The sequence below is a fragment of the Lithobates pipiens genome, unplaced genomic scaffold (assembly GCF_037356315.1).
Source record: "Lithobates pipiens isolate NorthernLeopardFrog02 unplaced genomic scaffold, aLitPip1_a1.2 Scaffold_8, whole genome shotgun sequence".
NCBI lineage: Eukaryota > Metazoa > Chordata > Amphibia > Anura > Ranidae > Lithobates > Lithobates pipiens.
In genome coordinates, this window is record NW_027507903.1 from 54,419,457 (window position 1) to 54,434,054 (window position 14,598).

Below are 14,598 nucleotides of genomic sequence, written 5' to 3' on the forward strand. Positions count from 1 at the left end.
GCTGGCAGGACTTTTTTCTGACGTCCTGCCAACGCACCACTGTAGTGTGAAAGCCCTTGGGGCTTTCACACTACACACAATGGTACAGCTTCTTTAGGGCGGATTGCAGGCGCTATTTCTAACGCTATAGCACCTGCAAAACGCCCTGGTGTGAAAGGGGTGTTAAAGCGCCCCTGTCCCGCGTGCTTGTGCAGCAAAGAAAACGCATACGTAAGTCACGCCTGCAAATGTAAACGTTGTTCAAATCACACATGTGAGGTATCGCCACGATCATCAGAGTGAGAACAATAATTCTCTAACCTGGTAATCATTACATTTTTTAAAGTGTCACCTATGGAGATTTATATTGTATGGTACTTTGTTGCCATCCCATGAGTGTGCGCAATTGCAAAGCATGACATGTTAGGTATCTATTTACTCAGCGTAACATCATCTTTCACATTATACAAAAAAATTGGGCTAACTTTACTGTTTAGCTTTTTTTTTTTTTTTTTAATTCATGAAAGTCTTTTTTCCCCCAAAATTGTGTTTGAAAGACCGCTGTGCAAATACTGTGTGACATAAAATATTGCGATCGCCGATTTTATTCTCTAGGGATTCTGCTAATATATATATATATATATATATATATATATATATATATATATATATATATATATATATATATATATATATGTATGTGTGTGTGTGTATATATATATATATACATACACACATATATATACACACACACACACATACATATATATATATATATATATATATATATATATATATATATATATATGTATGTATGTATGTATATGTGTGTGTGTGTGTGTATATATATATATATATATATATATATATATATATATATATATAAAATGTTTGGGGGTTGTAAATAATTTTCTAGCAAAACATAGGGATTTTAACTTGTAAGCAACAAATGTTAGAAATAGGCTGAGGTATGAAAGGGTTAAAGAAGAACTCCAGGTTTTCACGCAATTTACATTGTTTGTTTGGGCCAAGCTGGCACAGACAAACTATGTCCCTCACTAACCTGTGAGTGTGCTGGATGTGCGGTATAAACTGTAGGTAGCCGCGGCCACATGCAGCATATCGCTCAGGTTGCTCTGGGTGCGAACCAAGACTTTCTGTCTCATATTCGCAACACAGGAGAGTCTACAGCAGCCATGATTGGCTGTTCAGAGGGAGCAATGAATACAAAGCTTCCTCTGATTGGCTGAATCAGAGATGTGATATCATCAGCCCACCTCTCTGACTCATTGACCAATTAGAGTCTCCATATGAATAGAAGTCAGCAGAGCTTCACCTCATCCACTAAACTAAGGGAACATTCCCTTGCAAAGTGAACAGCCTATATGCCTGTAGTAAATCAACCCCAATGGCATTGACTTGTAAATGAAGTAGCAGTTGCGCTCACTGTGAAAACCCAATTATCTGCAAGGGAAATTCAATAAAAAAAAAAAAAAAATTCTTCCACATAATTGAATGATTGAGCTGAACACAGCTTCATTGTATTTACTAAGCTAGGTTAACATTGGCTCTGCAGTGTGAAAATAGTCTACTCATTCAGTAAATTAACCCCGATTTATGTCAATTTACAACCCTATTGTTTAATCTTTTTTCCTAGAGTCCGGCGTTGGTCTGGGAATCGGCTTGTGCAGTGTTCCAAACTGTGGAGGCATTTCTGGGATATTCATCCATACTCTTTCCCCGGGCTCTGTGGCCCACATGGATGGACGGCTCAGGTAGGAATATTGATATCTTACCAAAAAGCTAAACTCTCTCAATCAACTATTTTTTTAATCCTTATGTTGATACCCTTAGTAAATCGGAACGTGTATCATATTTACTTGTTTTAAAGTAATACTAAAGTTTTGATTTTGTTTTTGTTTAAAAATAAGAAACATGTTATACTTACCTGCCCTGTGCAGTGATTTTGCACAGAGCATCCCGGATCCGCCTCTTCTCTGGCCCCTCCTTGGCGCTCCTGGCCCCTCCCTCTTGTCGAGTGCCCCCACAGCAAGCAGCTTCCTATGGGGGCATGCATGCCGAGCTGCTGCTCTGTGTGTCCATTCAGGCATGGAGCTGTGGCCCAGCCCCACCCCCTCTCTTTCTTCATTGGCTCGCTCATTTTGATTGACAGCAGCAGGAGCCAATGATGCCCGCTGAGTGTCTCCGCCAATAAAGAGAAGGAGTCCTGGACAGCCGAGTCTCTTGTGTAACATCGCTGGATCAAGATGGGGATCAGGTAAGTATCAGGGGGGCTGAGGGGCGCTGCTTCATACATAAGGGTTTTTTTTTATCTTAATGTATAGAATACATTGAAATAAAAAAAAACTTCTGCCTTTACAACCACTTTAATATTTTGTTTTACATTTCTTCTTGGCCTAGGCCAAATTGATGGCATACATCCCTGGAGTCTTCATTGTTTTTTCTTCTTTTATTTGGAAAATGCGAGGGGCTTTCTGAGCTAAGCACACCCTCCTGCGTGGGGCAGATGGATTCCAGGAAGTAAATGTTACATGAATCATCTGCCCTTACTCAAGATGGCCGCTACCAGAAATGTAAGGGGGGTGTTTTTTAAAGTGATTTCTCAACAAAATAAAGCATGGAGACATGGGTGGGGGAGTTTCCTTTGAATATTAAAAATAAATAAAAACAGTTAGGTTCTGCTTTAGTAACTATGCCCAGAGCACTTACATTTATGTTCTGCACAGTCCGTGCTTGTATGTATTAGGCCCCATTCACATAACACTTAGTGGGAGATAAGTAAATAAGAGCTATGACGATTAGCTCCAACCAATGGAATATATGTAAGTCGTTTTTGGACAGATTCTAGAGACAGAGTATTGCATCCACATCCCTGATGTATAGTAAAACAAGAAGAGGTAAGAAGGGGAATGAATCTGTCCCCCGAGTAATAATGGAATTTTCACGGATGGATATTTCTTTATTTATTGCAAAATGTATATATCAACAATGACGAAGATTTATACTTAAAAAAACTTGAACAGATGCTTGTGTATATCGGATAGCCGACTCGTTTCACAGACTAGATTGCTGCTTCTTCAGGGCTGTTCTCCATGCATCTGCATTGTCCAAGTTATAGAAAAATAAGTATCAAAAATAAATAACAATTTTAAACAATCAATCATTTTATCAAAATTTAAACAACGTTTTTATATTAAAGTTCTCACCAAAATGTCCTGACATTGATCCAGAGAAAAATCAAAGATTTTTCTCTGGATCAATGTCAGGACATTTCAGTGAGCACTTTAACCACCTCAATACAGTGCACTTACACCCCCTTCCTGACCAGACCAATTTTCAGCCTTCAGCGCTCTCACAGTTTGAATGACAATTACTCAGTCATGCAACACTGTACCCATATGAAACTTGCGTCCTTTTTTCCACACAAATAGAGCTTTCTTTTAGTGGTATTTAATCACTAGTAGGTATTTTATTTTTTGTGCTATAAATAAAATAAAACGTAAATTTTGTGAAAAAAATGCCATTTTGTTTGTTTCTGTCATAAATTTTTGCTAATTAGTAATTTTTCTTCGTAGATTTTGGCCAAAATTTATACTGCTACATATCTTTGGTAAAAAAATAACCCACATTAGTATATATTATTTGGTCTTTGTGAAAGTTATAGAGTCTACAAACTATGGTGCCAATCGCTGAAAATTGATCACATCTGATCAGGCCTTCAGTACATCAGGTGTACCTCATTTCTTGAGACACTAACAAGTCAGGAAAGTACAAATACCCCCCAAATGACCCCTTTTTACAAAGTAGACATTCCAAGGTATTAACCTCCCTGGCGGTACGATTATTTCGGATTTTAGGTGCTAAAAGCGGTACCATTATTTTGCATGAAAATTTGGCGTTTTATATTGTAGTCCTGTAATTCTTAGGAATAACTCTCTTAAATCTGTCCAAACTAGAGTCTAGCAGACATCCCGGGTATGATAAAGCTTGAAAAATTAAATCATAAATTATAATATAATAAATAATTATAAATAATTGTACCAAATAATAATATAACAATAATAAAAATTATTCAATAATGTAATCAAATCAAAAACACTGAAATTTGCTCAGTTGCAGAATTGTCACTGTCATTACTTTTCAGTATTTGATGACGGATCTCCCCACAAATCGCTATCGCTCAATTCTGCGAGTGATTCTAATTTATTATCACTGTTTTCTAGCTGGTCTAAAATCATTTTTGATGTACAGTGACAGTTTTGGTTGCTATGGACAATCTCCAGTTTCCAGGCATAAAGAACAGTTTTTATTATATAAAACTGCATGCAGGACACTGGGCAGACCACTAGGGACAACGGGGATGTGAAATATTTACATACAGCAATGTAATCTGTAAGATTACATTATACTGTATGTTTACTGTTTGTTTCACTTTTTGAATTTGGCGCCGATCTCCGTCCCCGTGCGTCGCAACGCTCGCAGGGCACGGAGATCGGCGATGTAATGCATCGAGCGAGACACGGCTCGCTCGTACAGCGGGGAGACAACGCTGGATCCGAGGGAGAAGGTAAGTAAACCTCCTCCTGGATCCAGCGATGCAGTCCCGAGTCTGACTCGGGGATACCGCTCTTGGTATAAAAAATCCACCCCGAGTCAGACTCGGGAATACCGTCAGGGGGGTTAAGTAAGTAGCATGATGAGTTTTTTTAAGTTGTAATTTTTTCCCGCAATTCTTTGCAAAATGAAGATTTTTTTATTATTATTTTTTTTTACAAAATTGTCATATTATCAGGTTATTTCTCACACACAGCATATGCATACAACAAATTACACCCCAAAATACATTCTGCTACTCTTCCCGAGTACGGCGATACCACATGTGAGACTTTTACACAGCCTGGCCACATGCAGAGCACCAACATTGATGTAGTACCTTCAGACGTTCTACGAGCAAAAATGACGCATCTCAATTCTCAACCACCTATTACACTTTTGAAGGCCCTGGAGTACCAGGACAATGGAATTTCCCATAAAATGACCCAATTTTGGAAAGCAAACACCCCAACGTATAATCTGTGAGGCATAATGAGTCTTTTGAACGGGTTTACTTTTTTCCAGAAGTTTTTGGAATATGTGGAAAAAAATGAAAACGCATTTTTTTTTTTTACACAAAGTTGTCAATTTATAAGATATTTCTAACACATAGCATGTATATAGCAAAAATGACACCCCAAAACACATTCTGCTACTCCTCCCGAGTATGGGGATACCACATGTGTGAGACTTTTACACAGCCTGGTCACATAGAGAGGCCGAACATTGAAGTAGTACATTCAGGCGTTCTAGGAGCATAAATGACACATCTCATTTCATTCCTACCCATCACACTTTTGAAGGTCCTGGACCACCAGGACAGTGAAATTACCCACAAAATGACCCCATTTTGGAAAGCAAACACCCCAATGTATATTCTATGAGACATGGGCTGAAAATAGGTACTCGGGTACTCTGATGGGCTGGAAATAAGTACTCGGGTACTCTGATGGCCTGGTGACAGGTACTCGGGTACTCTGATGGCCTGGTGACAGGTACTCGGGTACTCTGATGGCCTGGTGACAAGTACTCGGGTACTCTGATGGCCTGGTAACCGGTACTCGGGTACTCTGATGGCCTGGTGACAGGTACTCGGGTACTCTGATGGCCTGGTGACAGGTACTCAGGTACTCTGATGGCCTGGTGACAGGTATTTGGGTACTCATATGGACTGTGACAGGTACTCGGGTACTAAGATGAACTGTGACAGGTACTCAGGTACTCAGATGAACTGTGACGGGTACTCAGATGGACTGGGACAGGTACTCAGGTACTCAGATGGACTGGGACAGGTACTCGTGTACTCAGATGGGCTGTGACAGGTACTCTGGTACTCTGATGGGCTGTGACAGGTACCCGGGTACTCGGATGAACCGTGACAGGTACTCGGGTACTTTGATGGGCTGTAACAGCTACTCGGGTACTTGGATGAACCATGACGGTACTCGGGTACTTTGATGGGCTGTAACAGCTACTCGGGTACTCGGATGAACCATGACGGTACTCGGGTCCTTTGATGAACCATGATGGTACTCGGGTACTTTGATGGACCATGACAGGAACTCAGGTACTCTGATGGACCGTGACAGATACTCGGGTACCATGATGGACCGTGACAGGTACTTGGGTACCCTGATGGACCGTGACAGGTACTCGGGTACCCTGATGGGCCGTGACAGGTACTCGGGTACTCTAATGGACCGTGACAGGTACTCGGGTACTCTGATGGACCGTGACAGGTACTCGGGTACTCTGATGGACCGTGACAGGTACTCGGGTACTCTGATGGACCGTGACAGGTACTCAGGTACTCTGATGGGTCGTGACAGGTACTCGGGTACTCTAATGTGCCGTGACAGGTACTCAGGTACTCTGATGGGCTGTGACAGATACTCGGGTACTCTGATGGACTGTGACAGGTACTCGGGTCTTTTGATGGACTGTGACAGGTACTCTGGTACTCTGATGGACTGTGACAGGTACTCAAATACTCTGATGGACTGTGATTGACAGGTACTATGAGGGGTGGTGACAGGTCCTCTTTATTGGGGGGGCAATCAGTATGATTGGTGTACACTGTAGGCGGTAACGAGATGTTACCGCAATCTCCTCCTCACACACGATCGGTTTAAACGGGAGGCCGTCATATGACGGCCTCCCGCCACAATAGGTGCGCCGCCTGGCCGTCATTTAACTGCCGGCGGTCAGAAAGTAGTTAATAATAACAATGTTGTTTACATTTTGCTAAAATGATTGTTAAAAATTGTTGTTTATTTTTGATACTAATGTTATTTTTCTATAACCTGGACAATGCAGATGCATGGTGAACAGCGCAGAAGAAGCAGCAATCTAGTCTGTGAAACGCGTCGGCTATCCAATATACACAAGTATCTGTACAAATTTTGTGAAACTAAGTATCATTCTTGGTCATTTTTGATATGACTGAACACTGTTACTATTTTATGTAATAAATTCTATATTTTTTTGAATTATCCCTTTGTGGGTGTGCTTACCTTGTGACAGAAATATGCATCCGTGAAAATCCCATTATTCCTTGAGGGACAGATTTGTTCCACCTCTTCTTGTTTTAGCTCCAACTAATGATCATAATGTAATATTTTCTTGATTGAGGTACTAGATAGCCACTAGATGGAACTGACAATAATAGGGAATATGATATAAGACAAATTACAGGGACTATTTATGGCAGCTGTGCGGATACTTAAAGGGGTGGGCCAGCGAAAAAAAAAAAATTAAAAGTCAGCAGCTACAAACACTGTGGTTGCTGACTTTTAATAAGCACTTACCTTTCTAGGGTTCCCGCGATATCGGCCGCCCGAGGCCAACCTATCCCTCAGCTCTCGGGTCCCGGCGCCACCATTCAAAATAAGGGAAACACGCAGTAGAGCCTTCACTGCCCATTTCCTACTGCGCATGGTTGAATAGCGCAGCGCTTTATGAATGGGGCGCGCTGTGTTGTGGGACACACACAGTTCCCACAACACCCTGCACCCCATTCACCAGAAAACAACGTGAGGAGGAGAAGACCGAAGATCACCACGGAATATGAAGAGGCAGATTAGGACCATCTGCCTAGCAACAGCCATTTCTGGTAAGTGACAAAAAATATGTATTTATTTTTATTTATTATTTTTTTGGAGCCTTTTTATGCATTTTTTTTTTTTAGGGTGGACCTCCCCTTTAGCATAGAGTTTTTTTTTTTCATATATAGACTCCTAAGGGCTAGTTTATACTAGTGTTGCACTCCAAACAGAGATCCCCATTTGGATCACTCTCCAGAGAGCATTTGACAGGTGGTGAGGAGGCGCCACACTACCACGCCGCGACTACGTGCATTTCCAGAGTTGTTGCAGCACAAGCTTAGTCATTTAAATGGGTCATGTTCAGTAGATGGTGGGGACTGACAAACATGACAGGAGGTGTAATTGCTGCCGCAGAGCATCATGGCCCTGGTATGTGTACACCCCTGCCCGCTGTCTTTGCAGCTAAAGAGAGAGCAATAGAATGGTGGTAAAAACGCAGCTTAGCGGCATGCTTAACCGTTAGTGTAAAGTAGCCCTAAATGTGTGTATTGAAGTGTGATCATTCATAGCAGAGAACATATTATTATAGTAAGACTGATAAAAGGTGACTTCTCATTAGCCGTTGCCAAGTTCTCTCTGCTATCTTCGCCCTGTGTGATGTGAAAGCTCATTATGTGAGATTGCAGAAGCATGGAACATGAGCTGACCTGCCTGTTAGGTTAATAGGAAAAGAGGCGATCCTAACAAAAAACATTGTGTAGAACAATGGAAGGCTGAAACGATTCAAGTCATTTTTTTTACATCAGCTAAAAGTATTTTTTTTGCTTTATCTACAGAAAAGGCGATGAACTTGTGGAAGTAAATGAACACACTGTCACCAACAAGCCACTGAATGAAGTCTATGCTCTTCTAAGCCACTGTAACCCTGGAGCGGTCATTATCCTGATTAGTAGACACCCAGACCCCCAGGTAACTGTAACCTTATGAAGTACACTCAGATAGCGCCCTCTGCCGTTTTTATTTGTACTCCTAGAGGTCTTTCAGTCTCATAAAGGTGCTGCAGACTGCACAGACTGGAGATCAGCAAAGAATTCACCCTGGAGTTTCCATCTGAGAACTTTACACCTGCTGAACTCTATACACAAACACTTTATAAATATGGACATCAACCGACTCTATACTAGTGCGTCATAACCAATTGTAACTGTATGGCATACTTTCTATTAGTGTCACTATAACAGATTTATAGAAACAAAATAAAAGTGTGTTGCACTACAGTGACTAATATTAAAAATACTGAAAAAAATAAAAATTATATATAAATAAACATTCCAGAAAAATCAGTCTCTCAAATGGACCATAATGGTAAACTCCATGATTCAACTGTGGATAAGGTTATCTAATCCCTTCACCAAGTGAACACGCCACCACCACAATAGGTTGGACTCTTACCAGAGAGCCTGGACCCTTTATTACGAAGGGTCAAACAGGCTTGATGAATGTGGCCCAGCAGGGGTCATCAGAAGGGGATGTACAAAGGAACCATGTCAGTGTAAAACCTCTTAAGGGTTGCATTTAATATAAATTATTGCACTTACACGTATCCATAATAAAAACAGCATTGCATGGTAAAAAGGAAGGTGGCCATGCTGTTTTTACTATGGATATGTGTAAGTTCATACTTTATATGAAATGCAGCCCTAAAGAGGTTTTATACTATCCAGCGTTTTATGTTTTTTTTGGATCTGACTACACGATTGTCGTTTGGGTGGAGTCCCTTGGATGCTCTGGAGCTGTTCCTGACTTGGTTCCTTTGTTCATCCCCTGCTGATGACCCCTACCGGGACATATTCATCAAGCCTGTTTGACCCTTCATAATAAAGGGTCCAGGCTCTCTGGTAAGAGTCCAACCTATTGTGGTGGTGGCATAGTCACTTGGTGAACGGATCACGCGATCCTTTCACCTCACGCGATCGTTTGTGACACATGAGAACCGGGATCTGAGTGTGTAAACACACAGTTTCTGGTTCTCTGAGGGGAGAAAAGACTGATCATCTGTTCATAGAGTATGAATAGAGATCTGTCATCTCCCCTAGACAGTCCCCTCCCCCCTTCAGTTAGAATACAGAGAGGGAACACAATTAACCCCTTGATCGCCCATTAGTGTTAGCCCCTTCCTTGCCAGTGGCATTTTTACAGTAATCAGTGCATTTTTATAGCACTGATCGCTGTATAAATGCCAATGGTCCCAAAAATGTGTCAAAAGTGTCTGATGTGTCCGCCATAATGTCGCAGTCCTGATAAAAATCGCAGATCGCCGCCATTATTAGTAAAAAAAAATTAACCCTAAAAATGCCATAAAACTATCCCCTATTTTGTAGATGCTATCACTTTGGCGCAAAGCAATCAATATAGGCTTATTGCGATTTTTTTACCAAAAATATGTAGAAGAATACGTATCGGCCTAAACTGAGGAAAAAAAAATATTTTTACATATTTTTGGGGGATATTTATTATAGTAAAAAGTTAAAAATATTGTGTTTTTTTAAAAAATTTACGCTCTTTTTTAGTTTATAGCGCAAAAAATAAAAAACGCAGAGGTGATCAAATACCACCAAAAGAAAGCTCTATTTGTGGGGTAAAAAGGAAGTCAATTTTGTTTGTGTGCAACATCGCATGACCACGCAATTGTCAGTTAAAGCGATGCAGTGTCGAATCGCAAAAAGTGCTCTGGTCAGGAAGGGGGTAAAATCTTCCGGGGCTGAAGCGGTTAAGAGCCTGATTTTTCTGGACTGTTTAATTATCTATAAAATGTTGTGTTTTTTTTCAGTATTTTTAATATCAATCACTGTAATGCAACACACTTTTATTTTGTTTCTTGTTTTTTGTGGTAATATCTCACATTTGTGGTGTGGTTTTTTTTTTCACTCTAAATAATCTTCTCACATACGCAGTGAATTCTTTTTGTATTTATAACAGATTTATAGTTAGGATTGTTGTTGTGGTGTTTAACACCAATGAACTATTATTATATTAAATTTTTTATGTAATAATGTAAAATGCAAAATATAAAACAGCCTTTATTCCAGAGCATAGTGTTATTATTATTTTTTTTCAATAGATTTTACTGAAGGCGAAAACGTTACAAAGTAGAAAACAGAGGTTGCATAAGTCTTCTCAAAAAGGAAATAATGTGTAAAACAAAAGCCGTAGTCTAGGCTCTTACTTACATGGGTAAAAAAGAAACAAATAACAAGTGTAGGGTAAAACAGGTATCACAGATACATTTACCATAACGAGGTAACTGGATGGATCAACACGTAGGGTCCCTAGAAAAACAGACTACTGGCGGTAACCAGGGGGATAGGGAAGGAAGGAAGGGAGGGGAGGGAGAGAGAAAAGTGGGGGTGTGGGAGAAGAAAAGAGGATGATAAAGGGGGGGGGGGGGGGATCAAACACCAGTACGTTGTGCACCAATGAAAAGAAAATAAGTAAGACCATAAATATAAAGATACCATCTAGAGTTAATGGGACGATATGTGTCGAATGGCCACGTATGGGGCAGAGGCTGTTGGAGTAGCTGGAGATACGAGAGGGTGGACAGGTTGGATGGGAGTTGGAGCCTCTAGATCCGTGTTTGTGGGGTCAAAGCTGGATATGTCATCATCCTCAGGGGTAATAGTAGTGAAAGTCCCATAGTAGGAGAATGAGAAGCTTTCGAAAGACTGCAGCTCTGTTTGAGTCAGGGTCGCTTGCATAAAAGCCCACCATCTGGAAGAGAAATGAGTATGGGAGTTTCCTTGTTTGAAGTCAGTATTCAATTTATCCTTATGAAGCAAGTTTAGGAGCTCCCGTTTGAGTTGTGAGATCCGTGGGCTATGCGATGAAGTCCAGTTTTTTAAAATAAGTCTTCTGGCTAGTAAGAGACAGATCAATGCCCAATCCTTATAGAGGGGGTGGGTGGTTGAGGGCCACGGTAGAAGCATATCACCCCAGTATACAAAGATGAGAAGTAAGGGGTCTTTAGGTAGTTTAAGCAGTGTTATGTCGAAAATGAAGGAGATAACTTGGTCCCAAAAGGTGGAGATAGAGGCACAAGCCCGGAATCGGTGAGAGAGGGATGGTTTTGGCTGGCGACACATGGGGCAGCTGCCTGCGCCTTGGACCTTCTTATCCGATAGGAAGGGAATTTGAGCGCGGAGCATGATCTTAAGATTTGTCACTCTCCAGACCTCTTTGGGGGTCAGCTGGAGGGAATTTTTATATCCTTGAAGGATCTTAGCCACTAAGTCTGGGTCAGGAAAGTCTTTCCCCCAGTTTGCCACAGATGAGGAAGCAATCGAGGGGGTGGTCTTTGATAAGAGAGGTTTGTATATATCCGAGCATAGTGTTATTGTACTAAACTATAGCCAGACTACTTTTATCCACTTCCAGTCCAGTATTTTTTGCTAGATTATTACTTAGAACCCCTAAACATTATATAATATATACCTAGACAATAAAATTACAGTCTTTGCAATTTTTTATGTCAAATGATTTTTACACAGCGGTGTTTCAAACACAATACAGTACATAACCCAATTTTTTTGTAAAATATAAAAGATGATGTTACACCATGTAAATAGATATCAAACATCTCACGCTTTAAAATTGCACATTCCCGTGCAATGGCGAGAAATTAGGTATATTTTACTATCCATAGGCGACACTTTAAAAGCCTTTACAGGTTACCATTATAGATGTACAGAGAAGGTCTAGTGCTAGAATTACTGCTGTTTGCATGCGCATGGGACCGACACACGCCTTTGCCTTTGTGCTCGACCATGGGGGGACAAGGGCACTTTAATTATTTATTTTTTTATTATTGTTTTATTTTTATTTTTATTTTTTTACACTGCTGCTTTAAATGTTCTTTTTATCACTTTTATTGCTGTCTCATGAAATGGAATCATCCTAGTTACAGCAATAGGTATGTGGCAAATACTCTTTATGGAGAGATCTGTGGTCTATAAGACCCCAAATCCCTCCCATAAAAGCATTCAAAACACCAAGATCAATGTTTTTGAATGCTTTCCTTTTTTTTTAAAATTGCACCATTGACATCTGGGTAAACCGAAAGTGATGTCAGGTCAACGCTTCTGGTTTACCATCGCAGCCCCGGCTTTGTTTGGCTGTCCAACCAGCCGGTGGACACGTGGGCTGGTTGCTCGGGTCTTCCGGTGGGGCGGGGGGAGCTTGAGAAAGCCGCAGAAGGCGGCAGGAGGGGGGTTGTCCCCTCCCACTGCGTGTAAAAGCAGTCCAGCTAGTCCAGATTGCTTTTACAATAAGGTGACCAGACATCCCCGGTTTCTGGGGACAGTCCCCAGATTGAGGACACTGTCCCTGAACCAAGTCTGTCCCTGTTTTTTTTCCCCAGATTGAATTTGGGCAGGGGCTAGGGCAATTTCAAAAACAGTCAGTGCAGAATAAAAAAAATAATTATCTGAATTACACCCCCAACCCCAGATCCCCCCCCCACCCCCATGCTCTGCCGCTCCTAATAGCTTTAGTACTACTAGAATTATGGTAGTTATTCTATGCCCCTTTCTGATGATCATGTGCTGGTCAGAGTGGGGAGAATATTTCTTCAGTTTCAGGTGCACGCTCCTGCTTGCATGTTCTTATGCCTTGGCTCAAGTCCTAGCCAGCCACCTGCCCATCTCCTTGCCTTCCCTGGCGGAGTGATCTTCCTCCGCTCCCCACCCAGTAGTAGCCGGGGATCGGAGAGCAAGTCTTGACAGGCTGTGAGCAGGGCGGCAGTGGCGATGGACAGAGAGTCGCTAATTGCCGCCATTACTAGTAAAAAAATAAATATGTCCCCGGATTTCATTAAAAAAATCTGGTCACCTTATTTTACAATAGAGCTAACCGCTGGCTCTAAAAAAAAACGGTACCGGGGCATCATCCTGATATCATCACCCGAAGTCCAGCGCTACACCGGTATGTCACTATGTCATTAGTCCAGAAGTGATTATGCTGCATAAAGCCCACACAGATTTTTATTAAAGTGGTTTTAGCCCCAAACAAAATAATGTATTGCAGCTTACCAGACCTTAAATTTGGTGGCTGCATTAGCTTTCCTTTTTAGTTTTTTTTTCCCCCCTTTATTATCACCTGGTGGTCTGGCCAGTGACACACCTCTTGTCTTAGGCCTCTTGCACACTGCTGCCTGGAAATGCTCAGTTTTCAGGCATACAGGCATTTTTATTTATTTTTATTGATCCAACTGTAGTCCATTGTTTTTGATGTGTGTACACACAGGGGCCTACAACATGCTGCATACTGATTATAAAAAATACAAATCTGACTTGCTGGTCAGTATATTTGTGTGTTTACTTGCAAATACGGGCAAATCCCATGTTTTCTGTCTGTATGTGCATACAGAATACACACAATTGATATACAGCCCACCCTCACGCTTTTTTCTGCCAGAAATCTCTCATGCTCATACATCAATACCGTGTGCAGGAAGCCTTAAGCCTCGTACACACAATCATATTTTCTGATGTGAAATGTGTTATGACAGGCTGTTGATGGAAAATCCAACCGTTCGTATGCTCCATCGAACAATTGTTGTTGGATTTTCTGTGGACAAATGTTGGATGGCAGGTTCTAAAATTTTCCACGGACAAATGTGTGTTGTCGGATTTGCTCGGAAGCAAGGACGAGTCAGAAGCGGTTGGTCTTGTAAACTAGCGCTCGTAATGGAGAATTAACATTCGTGACGTGGCAAATTATGAAATCTCCAAATACAGCGCACATTCTCTTCTTCTTTAATGGCATAATAATAAAGCTGCTTTGCTGGTGATACTGATGGAGTTATTGCAAACAAATTTTCAAAAGATTTTTTTTCTAGTGATATCAAGAATAATATTATTATGTTTTTTTATTTATTTATTTGGGCAAGTTACCACAACACCAT

The 14,598-nt window shown here is 41.0% G+C and overlaps 1 protein-coding gene across 3 annotated transcripts in view; it reads left to right on the plus strand.

Annotated features, from left to right (window-relative positions):
• The window catches only part of IL16 (interleukin 16), a 208,973-nt gene that overhangs the window by 117,790 nt on the left and 76,585 nt on the right, over positions 1–14,598 (plus strand). For all 3 annotated transcript variants that reach the window (XM_077472002.1, XM_077472003.1, XM_077472004.1), the window contains 2 exons: positions 1,637–1,754; positions 8,474–8,606. In XM_077472002.1, the coding sequence (XP_077328128.1) occupies positions 1,637–1,754; positions 8,474–8,606 (251 nt within the window). The remainder of the gene's footprint in view (positions 1–1,636; positions 1,755–8,473; positions 8,607–14,598) is intronic.